Source organism: Myxine glutinosa, chromosome 1 (genome assembly GCF_964187855.1).
Source record: "Myxine glutinosa chromosome 1, kmMyxGlut1.1, whole genome shotgun sequence".
In the NCBI taxonomy this organism is placed as follows: domain Eukaryota; kingdom Metazoa; phylum Chordata; class Myxini; order Myxiniformes; family Myxinidae; genus Myxine; species Myxine glutinosa.
This window is the reverse complement of record NC_136261.1, coordinates 53,369,132-53,390,495: the sequence shown is the minus strand read 5'-3', so window position 1 is coordinate 53,390,495 and position 21,364 is coordinate 53,369,132. Positions and strand designations below refer to the sequence as shown.

General features: G+C 46.8%; 1 protein-coding gene across 1 annotated transcript; it reads left to right on the top strand.

Moving 5' to 3' along the window:
- The first annotated feature begins 15,116 nt into the window (after window positions 1-15,116).
- LOC144889885 (uncharacterized) lies at window positions 15,117-16,195 on the top strand. Its single transcript, XM_078771108.1, has one exon. It carries the CDS (start codon window positions 15,117-15,119, stop codon window positions 15,972-15,974), a length of 858 nt encoding a protein of 285 aa, XP_078627234.1. The 3' UTR covers window positions 15,975-16,195.
- The last annotated feature ends 5,169 nt before the right edge of the window (window positions 16,196-21,364 follow it).

Genomic DNA, 21,364 nt, shown 5'->3' with positions numbered 1-21,364 from the left:
TTACTTTTTAACTTTTTAATTCTTAGTTTTTGTTAACTGGGATCTCCACACAGGTCATACTATCCTCTTCAACTAAAGTGTCAAAAATCCCGGCTACGCCGCTGTTAGATATTCAGTCTTGTTTAATGTAACCTTGTACATGCAATCAGCATTGGGAGTGCACATGAAATATGTTACCTTTTTCTCTTTCTCCCAGGTCATGCCCCAGGATTTAGCGTCATGGGTCAAAATTGAAAGGAAACCCTCAAGATTTGATATTGGGTCATTCCTGGTGGAACTTGTTGCCATCTTTCAACTTTGCTTTTGATGTGAAGTGTGGGGATTTTGCGATGGCGAGCCATGCTTTTCTCTTGCAGTTTTAGTACCTTTCTTTAGCTATGGCCGTGCTTAACATTATTATTATTGTAGTTGTTGTATGGCCCTGGATAGTTCTCTTGGGACAGGCCCGTTGTACGGAGACGGCCGATTAATCTCCCAGGAGTGACCAAGAGATTCCCCACAGCCAATATGATGTACCTTCTCTTATCCTTGTTTGAACAGTGAAATGCATCGCATAATTCAAGTAGTCATTCAAAGTCCAAGTGGTCATTTGTTTTATACCGTTTCCCTCCCCCCCCCCCCCCCCCCCCCATCTGTACCCCCCTTAACCCCAAGCCCTCTTCCTCCTCCTCTTCCTATTTCACATTCCGTTTTCATCTCCTGAAAGTCCAAGTAGTGTCATTTGTTTTATACCGTTTCCCTTCCTCTCCCCCTCCCCCAGCCCTCTCCCTTCCGCAGATCTACCACAGTCCCTGTTCTCCACTGTTGTTGGGCTTCACTCTCTCTTTCCCTCTCTCCCCCTCTTGTCTCCCACTTCCTCTTTTATGTTTTTTTAAAGTGTTTTCTGTTTATGTCTTTGTGCTTTATGTGTTGCTCTTACACGAGGCTCGACTTTGTATAGAAAAAAAAAATGGGGGGCGGGGGGAAGGAATGGGGGGAGGAGGGAGAGGGGTTGAGGTGGTGGTGATGATGCAGAGAAGGGGGTTGGAAGAGTTGTGTGTGCAGGAGACCTGATGGAAAGGTGACAGGGCCAGGTGGTTTGCAAGAGGATTCAAGCTGTTGCACTCGGGTGTGGATGAAATGAGTCATGGCGTTGGAATAATCGTTTCGGAAGAGATCACCAAGCAGGTGGTCAGAGTGGAAAGATGGGAGGCACGGATGGTTATGGCATGGGTGGTGTTTCAGAGGGAAATAGTGCTTGTTATATCTGTATATAGGCCACCAATGGGAAAGTTTATGACGGAGAAGCAGAAATTCAGGAATGCACTGGAGAGGATGATGGGAATGGTTAAGATGGAGGTGATGCTGTATATTGTGGGTGAGTGTAACGCGCATGTCAGAGTAGCGGAGCTGGGTGAAGAGGAACGTGTTGGTCAATTTGGTTGCGGGAAAGGCATAGAGAGGGTCAAGAGCTGGTGGCGTTGATGGCAAGGAATTGGATGGCCATAGCCGGTTCATTCTTTCAAAAGCGGGAAAGCCACAAGATTACCAACAGGAGTGGACAGAACAGAACTGGATTTGGCTGTGGTAAGGAAGTGACAGTGTGGAGGGTTATGGATTGCATGTCCACAGTCGGAGAGCATGTTACCTGCCAGCACAGTCTTGTGACGTTTGTGGTGAGGCTAAAGAAAAGGTGTGAGGTTAAGAGCAGAGGTCAAAGTTATGAGGTGGGGGTAGTGTAGGGGAAACGTCAGCGAAGATTACAAGGGGAGGGTGAGGGCCAGGTCTGAGCAAATTGGAGAAGGAATGGAAAAAGTACGGAGAGGTGTTCAAACGAATTGCAGAAGATTAATGATGGAAGCGGAGGGCTAGTGACAGAGAGGGGTGCACGATTGAAGGTGTTTGAAGCATATTTCAAAGAGTTGTTTGATCAGGAAGGAAGCAACAATGAGCTGGAGCTGCAGAGTTATGTGGAGGGAAAAGTGGAGATCATGGAAGAGGAAGTGCGGAGTCAGGTGGACAAAGGTTCTTGAATGTATGTATGAGAGATGGGTCAATTCTGGAGGTATGAAGGACAGGGTTAATTGTGCCAATTTGAAAGGGGATGGGGGATGTTCAAGATCTGAGGAAGTACAGGGGCATTACACTTCTTCGTCATGTCATGAAGGATTGAAGGTGCTGGAAATGGTTCTGGATGAGAGGATAAGGAAGTGTTGAGAAGCCTCTGTTGGATGGCTCATTTGTAAAGTCGTGTGTAAACTGTCATGGGGTGACCCATGTGTGTGAATGGAGTGAGAATGATTGTGGTGTGGATCGTATGAATAAATGGTGTGCGAGGGATCGTGTTATGGGGGTTACGGATATGGTGTGAGAAATGGAGAAGGTGAAAGTATTTTGGAGTTTGCTGATGGAGCTGATTTGTTGATTTGTAATACTCAGTTCCAGAAAGAGGATAATAAGCTTGTTACATACACGTCAGGTGGGTCGACGACGGCCATTGACTACCTGATGGTGCGTAGGCGAGATAGGGGGCACCTCCGGGACACAAAGGTGATCCAGGGGGAGGAGGCTTTCACAGCACCACTTGGTTGTCTGCGACATAAGGATGAAAGGTGCGAGGAGAGCTCGGCGGGTGAAGTACTAACCGAGAATGAAGGTGTGGAGGTTGAAAGAGGTGACAGTAAGGGAGGCATTAAAAGAGAGGCTGAGTAGGGTCGAGGATGATGTGGTTGAGCTTGAAAGTGGTTGGATGTCAATGAAAGCTAGTCTGTTGGGAGCCGTTGGTGAGGTATGTGGATGGACAAAAGGACCACCGAGGCAATCGGAAACATGGTGGTGGGATGATGAAGTTGGAAAGAGGATTGACGAGAAGAGGAAGAAGTTCAAGGAGTGGCAGAAGGCGAAGGGTACGGGAGCAGAAACAGCAGAGCATGAAAGTTATAAGGCAGCCAGGAAGGCTGCAAAGAAAGAGGTAGCAAAGGTGCAGGAGGCATGTTGGAAAATGTTCGGAGAACGCTTGGATTCGGAAGAGGGTCAGAAAGCAGTATTCAGGATTGCAAAGCAGATAGTGAAAGAGAGGTGTGATGTGATTGGGGTGAGTTGCTTGAAGGATGAAGTGGGACAAATCGTTGTCGACCCAGATGGAATTAAAGGAAGATGGAAAAGATACATGGAAATGCTGTTGAATGCAGAGAATGAATGGGATGGCAACATAGAGAGTAACCCAGTTTTAGGACCGGCAGTGAAGATAACTGAGAAGGAAGTTGAGGAAGCGATAAAAGCAATCAAGGGTAGAAAAGCAGGAGGGCCGACGGGAGTTGTGGGAGATATTGTAACGAATTTGAGAAGTGTAACGGTTTTGGAGAAGTGTAACAATTTTGGAGAAAGTGTAACGAATGTGAAAAGTATGGTTTTGTTGTGTGTAACACCCTCGTAATGTAAATAATGGTCGCAGCCGTCCTCCTAGTTAATTCCATGAAACTTACACGCAGGCCACGATATATCTTTTTAAATAGTTTAGTTCCTTATTCCATGTAGGCTAAATATGTGTTTCCCACTAGATTGACTCTGCATTGTATCAAATGAAATAAGCGTAGGCCCCTTTCAATTTCCCCAATCATCTCCACTCTCCAAAGTTCCTTTCAAACGCGGTGCGAGTGGTGTTCAATCCCGCAAGCCGCCACTGCCCATGTGCTCATCTCGGAGAAGAGGGGGGTAGGAGCCGCCAACTCACAGGCGTGGCACGTCGTCATAATCAAAGGAGGAATTGGACAGCCCTAACAGCCAACCAGCACCGCGGTTAGCGACCCGGTAGGCGTGCCCTCGCAGCCGGCGGCTTGATTCCGCCCCGAGTAATAAAAGCGACTGGAAGGGACTGCTTTGGGAGATGGCATGAGAGGTGGCATGAGAGATGGCATGAGGGATGGCATGAGAGATGGCATGAGAGATGACATGAGAGATGACATGAGAGAGGACATGAGAGATGAGCTGTGAGCTGTGAGATGAGACGCTCCAAACCAAAAAGGAGAGATACTTGGAGAGGAAACCAGCTTTGGAGAGACGTGCTGAGAGGAGGGAGACGGCTCCACCAGAAGGAGAGGAGCAGGTGTGACCGAGCCAGCGCGTGACGTCCACAGCATCAGCAGCGTCGACGCGACCGAGGGTTTTCCCGCCAAAAACGCGAAGAATTGGGAGCTGCTACCTCCAGCCCTGCCGGTTGCAGGGACCTGACCCTGCCTCCCTCTCCAGCAACCCACCTCCGCCATTCCTGCCTGCAATTTCCCCCGTGTAAGTGTGAACGTCGTCTGTCTTGAATGTTGTCCTGGGGTTAAGTAAATTGAATAGTATAAGTTAACGATTCACTGTGTGACTGCTTCTTCCATCCATTGCTTGTGTGTGTATAATAAATCTGTTCTTCCTCCGTACTCTGTCTTCTTCTCTTTTCCTTCTCTTTCGGTCGCTTTAGAGGTTTCCAAATTGAATATCTGTGGTGCGATCTGGTCAACGTTGGGGGAGTCGGGCCAATCGGGGATCCTGTAACGGTCGCGGTTGGACCATCCGCTCGGCCCAAAGTAACATCTACACCGCGATCCGTAACAATTGGTGTCTGGGAGTGGGATTCGAGGCCCGAACCAAATTTTTAAAACGTGGAGAAAAAAAAAATTTTGGTCAAAATTACGAGCTGCCGAAATTTTGTTTTATAAAACCCGAATTTTGAGATCGCGCCATTGACAATCGAGGCGATCGGATGTCGGTGGGGGAGATAGATGGGTTAGGGGTAACCCAGGACTTAGGGGAAGAAAGGGAGGAGGAGAGCAATGAGGAGGCGGTTGAGGGGGGTATCAGACGCACAAAATGGCGCCCTCGCGCACGAGGTTGCGGGCGCGCAAAATGGCGCCTCGCACATGGCTACGGCGGCCGCACCCGCTGCACAAGTGGGAGGGATGGCCCAAATGCAGGTCCTCATGGAGCAATTTATGGTACAAATGCAGGCGTCCCTCAACCTGCAGAAGGACGATATGAGGGCTAATAGTGAGCAAATGAGGGCTGATAGTGAGCGATTGGGTGAGCGATTGGAGGGCCAAATGGGGGTAATGAGGGACGAAGCGAGGGCTCAGAGTGAGCAATTGGGGGTAATGAGGGACGAAGCGAGGGGTACCGGTGAGGGGTTAGACAAGAAATTTGGGAAGTTAGACAATAATTTTGAGGGGTTAGACAAGAAATTTGGGAAGTTAGACAATAATTTTGAGGAGTTAGACAAGAAATTTGGGAAGTTAGACAATAATTTTGAGGGGTTAGACAACGGGATAAAAGAGGTGAAAAATGGGTTAATGGGGTTAGAAAATAGGATGGAGGACAAATTGCGGGAAATAGGGGAACAATCTGCCAGGGAAATCAAACGAATGGGGAACCAGATAGAGGAGGTGCAAATCGGGTTAGAAAGTAAACTGGATGCTCAGTGGGATGAATTGGGACAGATGAGGGTGGCATCTACAAAAGAGATGGAGGAGATACGACGAGGTGTAGGTGAGGAGGTTTCGGGGCTATGCGAGGAGGTAAAGCGAGGTGAGAAGCGTATGGAGAAAGAGGTGAGGAATAATACGGCTAGGTTACAGGGGGGCATAGAGGGTCTGACGAAGGGAGTAGAACAGCTGACAGAGGGACAAACGGAGTTAGTGGAGCAGGTTCAAAGGAACACTGCAGTACTCGGAGGGTTAAAGGCGACACAAAAAGAAATTAAAAATGACTTAATAGCGACACAGAGGCAATGTCAGATGGTACGTGAGGGACTGACAATGAGGTTGGATGAGGTGACCGAGATAATGGAGACGAAGGACCGAGAGGTGAGGATGCACATAGAGACGGTCACGGTAGCCTTAGAGGACGAACTTGAGGAGACGCACCGGGAAATAAAAGAGGTGAAGCAAAAATTAGAGGAAGTGGAAGAAGAGGTGAGTGAAATTAAGAAGAGACGGAGGGAAACTAAGAGGGAGATAAAGGAGGAAGTCATGGAATATGTACAAGGTCTGTGCTCGAATCGTGATGTGCTGCTCACTAACCAAATAAAGAGTTTGCAGGTGGCAAAGGAGGTGCGGAGACGAGGTGCCAAGGTGAGTGGCGATATAATCGGAAATGTACATGATGTGAGGAAAGCTTCAGTCGGCTTGGGGATTGGTCTGGATCCGGGTGTTCGTGAAAGGCCGTTGGTGAAGTGTGTGACAGGTCAGGTGTGCGAAAAACGAGGTGTGCGAGAATGTCCGACCATGGGGTGTGAGGAAAAAGTGCACGCCAAGGAGTGAGTGTGCTGTCGAGAGTGAGTCGGTCGTAGCGCGTGTGTGAGGGGGTACATGGAAGCGCGGTGTGGGGAGTGTTACGGAGGAAGTAACGAGAAAGTGTACGCCTGTGGTGAGTGTTACAGAGGATGTAACGGGAGAGTGTGCGCAAGAGTGTGCGCGAGAAAGGTGTGTAACGGACGGGTGCATGAGGAAAGAGTGTGCTGTCGAGAGTAAGGGTGAGTGCGCGACCGAGAGTGGAGGTGAGAGTAGTGAGAGTGACACGGAGCGTGAGTTGGTTGTGACAGGTGAGCGAGGAAGTACACCTGGAATGGAAGGATGCACACCTGGAATGGTAGAGCGTGTGTGGGAATGCACACTTGAGTTGGTCGTGAGGCACGTGATTGGGTGTGCGAGTGAAAGCACACCTGTGATGGTCACAGAGGAGGTGACCGAGGAAGGGGCGCGAAGAGGTGTGTTGTTGAGGTGTGCGAGCGACGAATGTGTGCCAAGGTGTTCGGTGGTCAGGTGTGTGACCAAGTCGGTGAGCGGAATGAGTGTACCGAGGTGAGTAAGGAAAGGTACGAGGAGCATGGGAACAGCTGGAGGTATGAGCAAGAAAGGGGTAGCGTATGCGTGTCAGCATGCAGGTGAGGCATCGACGGTAACCGGGTTAGCGGTTAGAGCGACTTTTGGCCGAATCGGGCCCTCGGTGCGTGCCGGGCTTAGCGTGCCACGAGAACCAGCGGGGATCCAAGCCACGGCGGGTTCGAAAGGACCGCCGTACGCGATCCACGCTGTGCCTCGCTTGGAACGGCCGCATCCGGGCTCCACTAGGCGGAGCGGGCAGCCCGATAGGAAGGGTCGTCATGGCGACCACTTTTTATTGAGACATGCCGGCAGGTCGAGATCGGGACATTGGATGGCTCCACGCCGAGGTGGTGCGTGGGATCTCGGCCCGGGTAAGCCCCCGTCCCTGCCCCGAATGCGGGACGTATCCAGCCGCTGGCACAAAACAACCCGCATTCATTGCTCGGCTGTACGAAGCCGAGCTTTAGAAGGGAATTGGCGCACCGAGAGGATCTAATAAGTAGACGAGTGATGAGGTTAGTGTTTTGGACCCAAAATTAGAAAAAGGCAAAATTTGATGATTGGTACGGTGATTAGCAGTAAATGGCAAATTTTTGATTTGTTGGATTTGGACGAGCGAAATTGATAGTAGGACCTCCCCGATGTGGTGGGATGGCAACTCTGTCATCCCTCAAAGGGGGGGGCAAAGGCGCTATAGTTTATGGGGTTGATGGCAGTGAAAACTAGCCTGGGTGGGTTAGGATATTGTGTGTAGGGATCTAGCGAAGATGACATTAGGTGACGTTAAGGTTAGTTAGTGACAATGACACCTGTAGTGGGGACGCAGGTAGAGTAGAGTAGAGTAGAGTGGATGATAATGACGTGGGAGCGCAATAGTTTAAAGGGACGACTGGGAAGCGCAAGTTTCAGAGGGGAGTAGTTAGCTGAGATGATGCCGTGTGTTTGAGGATTGAACAGGTGTGATTGCACAGGTGTGCAACTGAACAGGTGAATGGCGCAGTGTATGAGGGAGTAGTGGTGATTGCGTGTTGTGCTGACCAAATGGTCCAGGAAGAAAGGAGGGTGCAGGTGGCACCAGGTGTGAGGGCACAGGTGTGCAACAACAGGTGTATGTGGCTGTGTGGAATAAATGGTAGTGTGGAATAAATGGAGTATTGGAATGGATGGTTGTGGAGTGAGTATGGTGGAAATTGTGGAGTGGAGTGGATGGTGCGAAGGTGTGAATGGGGGAAGAGTGGACCCCCATCACGGATACCCGGGGCGGGTAGTGTAAGTGTTAGGTAGAGGTTATAGGTAAATTGTGGTTGGATATTGGCATCTGTGGTGCGGGTGACAGAATGGTATTTGGATGGGTGCATTAGTGTTGTGGAAATGGCTGGGCGTGTAGCCTGTTAGTGTGTGTAGTTGGTTTGGGCACTCCACCACTGTGAGGATGTCGGCCAGGTGAGGCCGCAGGTGGGCCCTGGGAGCCGGTAGTTGTGGATGGGGCCCGAGGATCCGGAGGACAGACCCGGGTAGCCCAGTGCCAGAGGGCACCAAGGGGTGACAGAGCCAGGAGGGGCCTTCCCAAATTTGATAGGTTAGGTAAGGAGCAGGTAAGCTCGGGTGGCAACTACAGTGGTGGAGGTGTGCAGGTGGGTAGACCTGCTGGGAGAGCTACACGTCGCAGCCCAGAAATTGTGCGAGGGCACCGGGAGATGAATCGGGGGAGTGAGACCCCAAATTGAGAAGCACCACAGTTTGGTCAATGGGAATTGGTTGTTAGAACCCATAGTGTAAGTGGCCAATGGATTGGCAGGGAAAGACCCCGGGTAGTGTAAAGTGTGTTAAAATCATTTAGAGGATAGTTAGGATGAAGGATCTCCTCGCACCATCTGCATCCACTCACCTGAGGTGACAGGTACTCCACACCATGCCATGTTTTGATTATTTTTTACTGTGCAAATGTTTGGATTGTGAGACGCATCATGACGTGGGTGTGACATTGTGCTTGATGTTCCATCTCTTCCTCCTTATGAGGATTGATGACGAATTGGGTGATGGCAAATTTTGGATAGTGGGATTGTGGAGACGAATTTGGTAGGGGAAATAAGGGGAAGACGTGACAGTAGCGACGGATTTATAAAGGTGTAAATTGTTGTAAATATGGGGTAAGGGCAAGGGTAGTGTAGGTGACGGGGGGGGGGGGGGGGGTGGACGTACGGTAGGGACGAGTTTTTCTCACTTCGCTCTCCGTACGCACTTCACCCTGCATTGCCTTTATTGACGTGTACCCTTGTGACCTTACCCCTCGCTCATTTGCCTTCCCCCCTTTTGTCTCCCACTTGAGGACCTGTGCACCATTGGGTGCCGAGGGGAGCGTGCGTGAGGTGGCCATTGTGCGCACGAGATTCCCAGAACCAGCATGCATTGCGTTGATGTACCACTTTATGGACCGCTGTTCTGCGGCCAAGTACCACTTGATGGACCCCAGGTTCTGGGGCAGGGCACCTCTGTTGGAGACCGGCCATAGTGGCCAGGGAATCTTGCTTGCGGACCTCGGTAAGGCGGCACCTATGCCAAACAGGTGGACCACCCTTAGTTGGCCCCTGAGGCCTAAATAAAAATGAACACAAGTTGTGCTTTTTTTTATTATTTCCAAGTAGGCCGCATGAAGCCAGAAGACGTCGGGAAGAACATCGGCCCAGCAGAGAAAGAGAAGACCACCACCAGTTGTTTTGTTGTGTTTATTATGAACCGTGGTGACTGTGCACCGAGTGGTGCTTTTGGTGCTTTGTGGTGCTTTTGGTGCTTTTGGGTGCTTTGGTGGTATTGGTACTGGTGCATCGATGCAATGCGTGCTGTCTCCTCCCTCCCAACAGGAATTTCTTTTTCTTGTTCCCTAAAAGGAAAAAAAAAAAAACACAGGTCCTGGGTTGCGTTGTAAATAAGAAATAACGTCACTGTAAATAATGCTCCCCACCATAAATGTATAGTTTGAAAACAAATCCGTAATTCGGTTATCCTGTGGGCGCAAATCTGTTAGACAGGGTGCAATGCAGCAGGGGGACATATTTATTTGTGTTTTAAGATTGTCACACTCAGGGTCAGGTTAATTGTAGAGGGAATTACACCTACGTGTCACACTAAGTTAAAGTTTTGTAGGCCGAGTACGGGCCTGAAGAAAGGAGGGTGCAGTGTAACGAATTTGAGAAGTGTAACGGTTTTGGAGAAGTGTAACAATTTTGGAGAAAGTGTAACGAATGTGAAAAGTATGGTTTTGTTGTGTGTAACACCCTCGTAATGTAAATAATGGTCGCAGCCATCCTCCTAGTTAATTCCATGAAACTTACATGCAGGCCACGATATATCTTTTTAAATAGTTTAGTTCCTTATTCCATGTAGGCTAAATATGTGTTTCCCACTAGATTGACTCTGCATTGTATCAAACGAAATAAGCGTAGGCCCCTTTCAATTTCCCCAATCATCTCCGCTCTCCAAAGTTCCTTTCAAAAGCGGTGCGAGTGGTGTTCAATCCCGCAAGCCGCCATTGCCCATGTGCTCATCTCGGAGAAGAGGGGGGTAGGAGCCGCCAACTCACAGGCGTGGCACGTCGTCATAATCAAAGGAGGAATCGGACAGCCCTAACAGCCAACCAGCACCGCGGTTAGCGACCCGGTAGGCGTGCCCTCACAGCCGGCGGCTTGATTCCGCCCCGAGTAATAAAAGCGACTGGAAGGGACTGCTTTGGGAGATGGCATGGGAGATGGCATGAGAGATGGCATGAGGGATGGCATGAGAGATGACATGAGAGAGGACATGAGAGATGAGCTGTGAGCTGTGAGATGAGAGACGCTCCAAACCAAAAAGGAGAGATACTTGGAGAGGAAACCAGCTTTGGAGAGACGCGCTGAGAGGAGGGAGACGGCTCCACCAGAAGGAGAGGAGCAGGTGTGACCGAGCCAGCGCGTGACGTCCACAGGATCAGCAGCGTCGACGCGACCGAGGGTTTTCCCACCAAAAACGCGAAGAATTGGGAGCTGCTACCTCCAGCCCTGCCGGTTGCAGGGACCTGACCCTGCCTCCCTCTCCAGCAACCCACCTCCACCATTCCTGCCTGCAATTTCCCCCGTGTAAGTGTGAATGTCGTCTGTCTTGAATGTTGTCCTGGGGTTAAGTAAATTGAATAGTATAAGTTAACGATTCACTGTGTGACTGCTTCTTCCATCCATTGCTTGTGTGTGTATAATAAATCTGTTCTTCCTCCGTACTCTGTCTTCTTCTCTTTTCCTTCTCTTTCGGTCGCTTTAGAGGTTTCCAAATTGAATATCTGTGGTGCGATCTGGTCAACGTTGGGGGAGTCAGGCCAATCGGGGATCCTGTAACGGTCGCGGTTGGACCATCCGCTCGGCCCAAAGTAACATCTACACCGCGATCCGTAACAATATGTTGAAGGCAGCAGGAAGTTGGGGTGTGAAGAGAATGACAGAGATCTGTAATCTGGTGGTGAAAGAAGTCCGCATTCCAGTGGATTGGGAACTGAGTACACTCGTCCCTCTATACAAGGGGAAAGGTGACCCTCTGGACTGTGGCTCGTACCGAGCGATAAAGTTATTGGAGCATGGAATGAAGGTATTGGAAAGGGTGTTGGAGAGGAGGATAAGGAAGAAAGTGAAGATCGAAGAAATGCAGTTTGGATTTATGCCAGGAAGAGGAACGACAGATGCGCTTTTCATTGTGAGGCAGTTGCAGGAGAAGTACATGGAGAAGAGGAAGAAGTTGTTTCTTGGGTTTGTTGATCTGGAGAAAGCATTTGCTAGGGTTCCACACAAAGTATTGACATGGGCATTGAGGAAGTTAGGAGTGGAGGAATGGTTGATCAGAGTAGTGATGGCAATGTACAAAAGAGCGCGCACAGCTGTAAGGACGAAGGACGGGAACAGTGGTGAGTTTGAGGTGAACGTGGGAGTGCATCAGGGGTCGGTACTAAGTCCACTACTATTTGTAGCTGTGATGGAGGTGCTGGCTCAGAACGTAAAGGAGGGTTTACCGTGGCAGTTGTTGTATGCAGATGATCTGGTGTTGATTGCGGAAAGTATGGATGGACTGAAGCAAAAGATGAACAAGTGGAACGAATGTATGGAGACAAAAGGTCTGAAGGTGAATATCGGAAAGACGAAGGTGATGGCAAGTGGTAAAGCATGTGGTGAGGTGGAAAGAACTGGGAAGTGGCACTGTGCTGTGTGTAGGAAGGGTGTCGGAGTGAACTCCATTCAATGTACAATGTGCGCTGAGTGGGTTCATCAAAAATGTAGTGGTCTGAGAGGGTCATTAACCAGTGTGGCAGCTACATTCAAATGGAAGGTGTGCACAGAGGGAGCTGCAGATGGAGGAAATGTTTGGTTGGATCTTGGAGACGGCGTGAAGCTGGAAGGTGTGAAAACATTTTGCTACCTCGGAGACATGCTGAATGGAGAAGGTAGATCAGACTCGGCAACGGTTGCCAGAGTGAGATGTGCATGGAAGAAGTTTCGGGAACTGAGTGGCATGCTGATGATTAGGGGAGTGTCGTTGAAGCTGAAGGGAAAGGTGTATGCTGCATGTGTGAGAGGTTATGATTTATGGGAGCGAGACATGGGTAATGAACGTAGAGCAGCAACAAAGGTTGGAAAGGGTGGAAATGCGAATGTTTCGACGGATGTGCGGAGTATCGTTGAGAGAGAGGAAGACAAATGATGAATTGCGAAGATGATGGGAATAGAGCCTGTGATTGATGCTGTGAAGAGGAACAGGTTGAGATGGTTTGGTCATGTGTTGAGGAAGGATGAAAGTGACTGGTTGAGAAGAGTGATGGAAATGAATGTAGAAGGAAGTAGAGGAAGGGGAAGACCGAGAAAGACTTGGCTAAAGATGGTGGAATAAGAAATGCGGGCAAGGGGGTTAACAAGGAGAGATGCAGAAAATAGGGCAAAATGGAGAAGATTGTCATGGGGACCGCAAGGCTAACCCCCGCTCTGGTAGGGAAAATGGCCTTTAAAATGCATGTTGTTGTTGTTGAGGGATCGTGTGATCGCCGGTGTGTGTCGGTTGTGTGTGTTGGAGAAGTACCATGGTGCGAGAGTGGGCATGGTTAAGGTTACGGGGAGGCTCATATATGTGTGACGTCTGCAGAGGTTCCGCAGCACGAGCAGTGAATGTGGAGAACACGTCGAGCTGCCCTGTCGGAAATCCGCCAAATGGCAGTGCGAAAATGTAAGTTAATTGGCAGGCTTTGGATGCACTGCCGAACTTCTCCACAGAGAGGGGCTTACTGAGGATAGAATATTGAGTTCGAAAGCAGATCAAAAGCTGCAACACCAGAACAATTGCTGCTGTTTGAACGCGCTGGGTCCCCGATTAGAAGGTGCCTGTCTGCATGCCAAGTCGGGATCGCCTGCCGAGATCAATTGTGTTGCTATGTTTGGCGGTCTCAATCTGTCAGTAGTTGCTGAACATCACGTCGGGCCGCGATCCGATCCACGGCACGGCGGCCTGCATGTCTGGAGGTTGGGGCGAGTCCAAGAAGTCCCACACGTAATGCACCCTGAACCCCGCGTCTGCAACAATATTTACACTCTGTCTGCCAGCTTGGCAGTCAAACAAAATTAAAAATCATTCCAAATAGGAAACGTCCTGTTTAGAATGACATCATAAAGGACACAAACAACAGGCACCAATAACTCATGTGACGTGTTGGATCGAGTGATTTAATCGACACTGTGCAACTCTAGCAAAAATAAATTAAATAATTTTACAATCTTTCTTTTATTTAAATTGAATTAAATACTTGAACACTGTCGAACATAAATCGTCGTCTTGTCATTTCCAATAACCTCCAGTTTAACAGTACTCGGACATGTTAAATAGAGTGGCGTGTCAGGGTGATGTAGAAGACTGCTTCGATCGCGCTTGACATCGGGATTTTTTCTTCAACAATCTTTAACTTCATTGTTATATTTAAGTGTACATTGTGTGGCGAAACATGTTCTATGAACTCTTGAGATGGTTCTCGATGTCATTTCCCTGCAAAAGACGAACGTTGATTTGTACACAGGTGAGGTCGATCCTGTAAATGTGGATGGCAGACAACACAAGCACGATTCATCTGTCACAGAAGATTCAAAATGTGTTTCTGCAAAGGAAGGTTCAGATGATATTCACATAACAAATGGAAGTGCTTCCTGTTTTGCAACTGGTGAGTGGAAACGTAAAAAAATTAACATACAATCTTTTGTGTTGAGAAAATATATAATTTTCAGAAAAATGTTAAATATTTTGCATTTTTATTTTGACCAAAAAAAAGAAAATATTGTGTTCTTTGTTTCTGTAGAACAATCAAGAAATAATATGGGACAAATAGGGTCCAGTCGCAGCTTGACAGTGAGAAAGAAGCCTTTTTTGAAGAAACAATCAGGAGATCAAGACGCGCTTCCTATAAAATACAAGTGCTTGCCTGGGCCTCGCAACACCAAGATCAATATTAAATTAAACAAACACAAAAAGGTTCGAGAAAAGCAAATACGTTTTAAGTGTAATGTGTGCAGAATGGATTTTGCGTCAACGAGTAACATCAAAATACACATGAGGAACCACACTGGAAAACACCCCCACAAATGCTCTGTCTGTGAGGAAGCTTTCTTGACAAAAGGCAATTTGAATACTCATATGAAAAGCCATACAGGAGAGCGTCCTTACAAATGCTCGATATGTGATAAAGGCTTCTCTGGAAAAGGCAATTTGAAAATACATTCAATGGTCCATACAGGAGAGCGTCCTTACAAATGCTCAATATGTGATAAAGGCTTCTCTCAAAACAGCAAATTGAAATTACATTTGAGGATCCATACAGGAGAGCGTCCTTACAAATGCTCGACATGTGATAAAGGCTTCTCTCAAAACAGCAAATTGAAATTACATATGAGGATCCATACAGGACAGCGTCCTTACAAATGCTCAATATGTGATAAAGGCTTCTCTCTGAGCTACATTTTGAAAAAGCATATGAGGATCCATACAGGAGAGCATCCTCACAGATGCTCAATATGTGATCAAGGTTTCTCCGGAAAAGGCGATTTGAAAAGGCATATGAGGATCCATACAGGAGAGCGTCCTTACAGATGCTCAATATGTGATAAAGGTTTCTCGAGAAAAGGCGATTTGAAAGGGCATATCATGATCCATACAGGAGAGCGTCCTTACAGATGCTCAATATGTGATAAATGCTTCTCTGGAAAAGGCTATTTGAAATTACATGCAATGGGCCATACAGGAGAGCGTCCTTACAAATGCTCGATATGTGATAAAGGTTTCTCTCAAAACGGCATATTGAAATTACATATGAGGATCCATTCGGGACAGCGACCTTACAAATGCTCAATATGTGATACAGATTTCTCGCAAAGTGGCCATTTGAAAAGTCATATGAGGATCCATACAGGAGAGCATCCTTACAAATGCTCAATATGTGATAAAGGTTTCTCTCATAACCACAATTTGAAAGCACATACAATGGTCCATATAGGACAGCGTCCTTACAAATGCTCAATATGTGATAAAGGCTTCTCTCTGAGCCACATTTTGAAAAGGCATATGAGGATCCATACAGGACAGCGTCCTTTCAGATGCTCAATATGTGATAAAGGTTTCTCTGGAAAAGGCGATTTGAAAAGACATATGATGATCCATACAGGAGAGCGTCCTCACAAATGCCTGGTATGTGATAAAGGCTTCTCTGGAAAAGGCAATTTAAAAAAGCATATGAGGTTCCATACAGGAGAGCGTCCTTGCAGATGCTCAATATGTGATAAAGGTTTCTCTCAGAAAGGTGATTTGAATAGGCATATGAGGAGCCATACAGGAGAGCGTCCTTACAGATGCTCGATATGTGATAAAGGTTTCTCTCAGAAAGATAATTTGAGAAGGCATGTCATGATCCATACAGGAAAGCGTCCTCACAAATGCTCGATATGTGATAAAGGTTTCTCTCAAAACAACAATTTGAAATCGCATATGAGGATCCATACAGGAGAGTGTCCTTACAGATGCTCGATTTGTGATAAAGGTTTCTCTCAGAAAGATAAATTGAGAAGGCATATGATGATCCATGCAGGATAGCATCCTTACAAATGCTCGAGATGTGATAAAAGTTTCTCTCAAAACAGCAAATTTAAATTACATATGAGGAGCCATACAGGAGAGCATCCTTACAGATGCTCGATATAGTCAGGTTCACTATGTCAATAAATTATATTTCGTTCAAAATCATGGTAGATTAGCAAACCTATACATTTTTGGAAAGGTTATAGCATAAGGAAACTAAAAATCAATGGTTACATTTGGAGAGATACCTGTATGGTGGCCATTTTTGATTTTCAAAATGGCCACTGTAAAATACATATTTTGTTCTATTTCTGCCTCTAATTACCCTAAAAACTTTTAAAAATATACTAAACCTATATTTTCAGGGACAAGGAATCCAATGAAAGTATCAAATTAGTGCTATGGGGAATGGTAAGACACGAATCAAAGGTTTTGAATTGCAAAATACTCTTTATATTCACATTAAGTTGCATAATCAAATACATGTTATCATTTAGTACAGGCAGTTAATAACATCAAAATGTGTCACAATAATTCATATCACCAAACATACACAGGTAGTCAGCAAAATCATATATACACATGCAGTCAGTATAACTTCACATCTACACAGGCAGTCAATGACAAAATATACACAGGCAGTCAATGGCATCAAACATACACGATTACAGAATATGCCATTTAGAGTTCGTCATCACTGTCCTGTGTGTCGTATCCGACAATATAGTCCGCATCGTTTTCAGTCCGTTCCACACAAGCAAAGGTCGGTCAAATTGATTGGCAAATCGAATTGGTCGAATGGTCGATCGAATCGAATTCGATGAATCGAATCGATCGAATGGTCGATCGAATCGATTGGTCGAATTGGTCGAATGGAATTGGTCGATTGGTCGAATTGGTCGAATCGAATTGGTCGGAATTGGCAAATGTAAACATTGATTTTCAGATTTTCCATGTAATAACTTTTCTTAAAATGTATAGGTTTGCTAATCTACCATGATTTTGAACGAAAAAACATAGTGAACCTGACTAATATGTGATAAAGGTTTCTCTCAAAAAGACGGTTTGAAAAGGCAGATCAATATCTATACAGGAGACCTGATATCTGAAACACCAGGATCTGAAAAATTACGTCAAGAGGATTTTGAAATTGAAGAACCCTGAAATTGTACCAGTGATAGTTGGAGCAACAATGAATCCGTATGATCAAGAAAACCCAACTGAGTACTTAAAAAGCATTCTGGGGAATATCACGACAAACATTCTGCAGGTGGAGGCTGTCAGAGGTTCAGTGAAGATTCTAAAATGAGCCCTTGGAACAAACTTCTGAGAATGAAGCTTCACAAACTGGATCATGAATAATGATCCTTCAACGAACAAGGAGTTGGAGATCTGAGTTCTGGGAGACCCTCTCCCACCTCCTAAAACCCACATATGGAGATAACAACCAACGAGAGCGTCCTTACAAAAGTTCTATTTGGGACGAGGATTTATTTCGAAACGGAGCTTGAACTTCAATGGTGCAACCCACGCTGGAGTGCTCGCATAAAAAATGCTCCGACTGTTAGAAGTGCTTTGCTGGTAAAGGTTTGTTAAATTCACATCGCATTACCCATACGAGGTTGTACGTGCCCCTCTTGTAAGCGTTCCTCAGCAGCAGACACGATATTCAATGAACCAGTAAGGAGAAAGCTATCATGAAAGCGTGCAGCCCTTTGGACACATACCTTGTCAGCACCCCCTGACAACCAGTCGACACCCCTGATCCCCTTGATGAAAGTCATCCGGCTGGCTGTCACCAGAATGTCCACAACAATGACTGTAAACTACTGTCCAAAGGCAACAACAATCTCAGAATGCTTAGCCCATCCGTGTCTTTGCTACTCAAACCAAATTTAAAGAAAACGACAGGTTAAAAAAAAAATGTAAAATTTATTTATTTGGTTCTCCATGTTCTCATGAGAGCATTGTTGAAAAATTTATGCCAAAAATTCAAATGGTAACATAACTTAATCTCTCAATCTGATCTTGGATCTCATCGTGCTTCTTTCAGGGCCTTCCTTTCGATTGCTCGATTGTAATTCTTGTCTCTGTCCTTCCCATTTATTCAGCCAAGTTCGATTTGAGTTTTTTGATTGTGACCAGTGTCTAGAAAATTAGTTTTCACTCTGATTCACTTGTTTTTCTTGTCACTTTTGGGTTATGCTTAGATGGCATCTTTCCATGGCAGTTTGGACATCAATTTTTATTCAATCTTTGCTGTAGTCCATGTTTCATTGCCATGTATGATATTGGGAGAACACCCTTGTTATAAAATTGTTTAGCAGAAGATTCCTCCTGCCTATGTTTTTCATGAAACTTGAATTTGTTAAGGGTTTCACAATAAAGAGAGGCCCTCAAAGCACAAATGCACTGTTTGTGTTATTACCATGCACTCGCAAAGCGAATAGTGGGGTTAAGCTTTTCTGATTGATCTCTCCATACAGCTTGCTTCTGACAAACCAGACGTAATCTGCTTAACAGAAACTTTCCTCCTTCAATATGTCTGATTCCTTAATATCTCTTCCTGGTTACTCCCTCCTAATACCGGTGTGTACCCCAGTTTAGAGTAGGTAGACTGTATCCCTGCGTGTCGTTAGAGGAGACTAAAAGGGTTGGCGTCAGGAAGGGCATCCGGCCATAAAACATTGCCTCAAAAATGGAACCATGACAATTACAACTACATGTGGGCAGGGTACAGCCGGAAGTACCCCGTGGGGGACCTCACTCCATCTCGTCAAAAATCAAGGTGGGGAACCCGAACGAAGCAAGGGTGGAAATCACTCCATTTATGACAAAGCGTCTGATGGTGCACATGGAGATCGGTTTCTGAGGTTTGGGACATGGAATGTAGGAACAATGACAGGGAGATCAGGAGAAGTGGTGGAAGTATTGGTCAGAAGAAGAGTGGACATATGTTGTGTGCAGGAGACAAGATGGAAGGGATGTGGTGTGAGAATGGTGAAAGGGTAGGCAGGTACAGAAATACAAGTTTGTGTGGCAAGGGTGCCCGGAAGGCGTGCATCCTGTTGGTGTCCTGTTTTCTGAGGAGTTTGTAGACAGTGTGGTGAGTGTGACAAGAGTGACTGAAAGGTTGATGGTGAAAATGATGATTGGAAAGCTCTTGGTGAACGTCATCTCGGGATATGCTCCGCACGTCGGTCGGAGAGAGGAAGAGAAGGACAAGTTCTGGTGTGAGGAATGGAGAAGGTGAAAAGATTTTGGAGTTTGCTGATGTAGCTGGTTTGTTGATTTATAATACTCAGTTCCAGAAAGAGGACAATAAGCTTGTTACATACACATCAGGTGGGTCGAGGACAACCGTTGTCTACCTGCTGGTGCGTAGGCGAGATAGGGGGCACCTCCGGGACACAAAGGTGATCCCGGGGGAGGAGGCTGTTTCACAGCACCACTTGGTTGTCGGCGACATAAGGGTGAAAGGTGAGGACAGCTCGGCAGGTGAAGTACCAACCGAGAATGAAGGTGTGGTGGTTGAAAGAGGCAACCGTGAGGGAGGCATTAAAATAGAGGCTGAGTAGGTGAGAGGATGATGTGGTTGAGCTTGAAAGTGGTTGGAGGCCAATGAAAGATAGTCTGCTGGGAGCCGATGGTGAGGTATGTGGATGGACAAAAGGACCACAGAGGCACTCAGAAACATGGTGGTGGGATGATGAAGTTGGAAAGAGGATTGACAAGAAAAGGAAGAAGTTCAAGGCGTGGCAGAAGGCGAAGGGTACGGGGGCAGAAAAGGCAGAGCATGAAAGTTAGAAGGCTGCAAAGAAAGAGGTAGCAATGGCAGAGGAGGCATGCAGGAAAATGTTTGGAGAACGCTTGGATTCGGAAGGTCAGAGAGCGGTATTGAGGATTGTGTGGAAGTGTAAAATTTATCTATGAATCAAGTGATTGATTTTTATGAGCCACAACCTGTAAAAATCGTGTCTTTGGGACCTGCACACCTCGTGACAATTTTTGTGTATGTTCATCATCGCTGGAATGTTGGATTGAGTCTTCCCAAATGATAAATGATTCTGTTGAGTAATGATTCAGAAAATCATTATTGCAATATGTTTTAAATATATATATATATATGTTTTGTACTGAGTTCTATAAGTAAAGATATTGTTTTCTTGGTAAATAATACAAACTAGCATCTGGTGCCACATTGTCGAACCAGGTTATCTGAAGTAATTAGCATTCATTTAACTGGTTTACAATTTCCATTGTGTTTGGTAAAACTAATTACGATCGATGCTTGCTAACCCCCCCACCCCTCCCCCCCCACCCCCTTAAAAGAGAGCACCGTAGATAGGCCACGAGCAACACGTAGGACACCATAGGATCTTCTTCAGTTATTTCATTAGTATGTGTTTCAGGTGAGGCTCTGTTCCCAATAGTTTGAATCTACGTTGCATTTATGAAATAAGGATAGGCCCTACAGCTCCCTCAACATCAGTGCGATTGGTTTTCTAACCCGTGCGACGCCATTACGCACGCGGTCGTCTTGGAGAAGAAGGGGGAGGAGTCAGCCAAGCGCAAGGAACAAGGCGTGGCGCCGTCAACGCCTCATCAAGGGGCGGGGCTGGTGAACCCTCGCGACCAACCAAGGCCGAGGCGAGCTCACCGGTGGGCGTTTCCAAAAAGCAGGCGGCTTGATACGTGGGCGGCCAATATAAGCGCCGCCGCGGACTACTTACGGGGTCGAGGTAAAAAGGGGAGAGAAGGTGTGCACAAGAGAGTTGTGGAGAAGGCGTTGGTTGTGTTCATGAACTTGTTGGAGGCGCGTGCCGTGAAAGAAGGGTTGGAGAGGGCTCGCGAGCACGACCATCCAGCTATTACGTACGCAAAGGATCCCAGCTTTCCCCCGCTGCATATAATTGTCCGGTCGCGTTCAACGACACGCGGAGCTGGTTGCCGGGTTTCGCCTCGAACCCGGAGCGTGGACCGGAGCGCGAGGTTGGAGCCGGACCTCGACGCCTACCATCTGCTTGGACCCTTCTCTTCCTTTCCACCATCCCTGCCATTCCATCCTTTCGTGTAAGTGTGTTTGTTCTGTCCTGGGCATGTTAATTAAGACTGTGTAAGCTTGCCCTGTGTCCTTTTATTTCCTCTCTTGTATATTCTTGCCCTTTCATTTCCTCTTTAATCATTACTGTATAAATAAAGCATATTCGTTCTTTCTTTACCCCTTGGTTTCTTCTCATCCAATCACTTTCGTCCTGTCCCCAATTGAGAAACGTGGCACGATTTGGCCAACTGCTTAATCGGGTTTAGTCTTATTGCTAAAGGCCCGAGTCGCGGCTCGCTTCGCTCAGCGTATCCATTAACGCTGTGGCTTGGGCGGAAGTTATCTCACTGTTTTGCGGAGA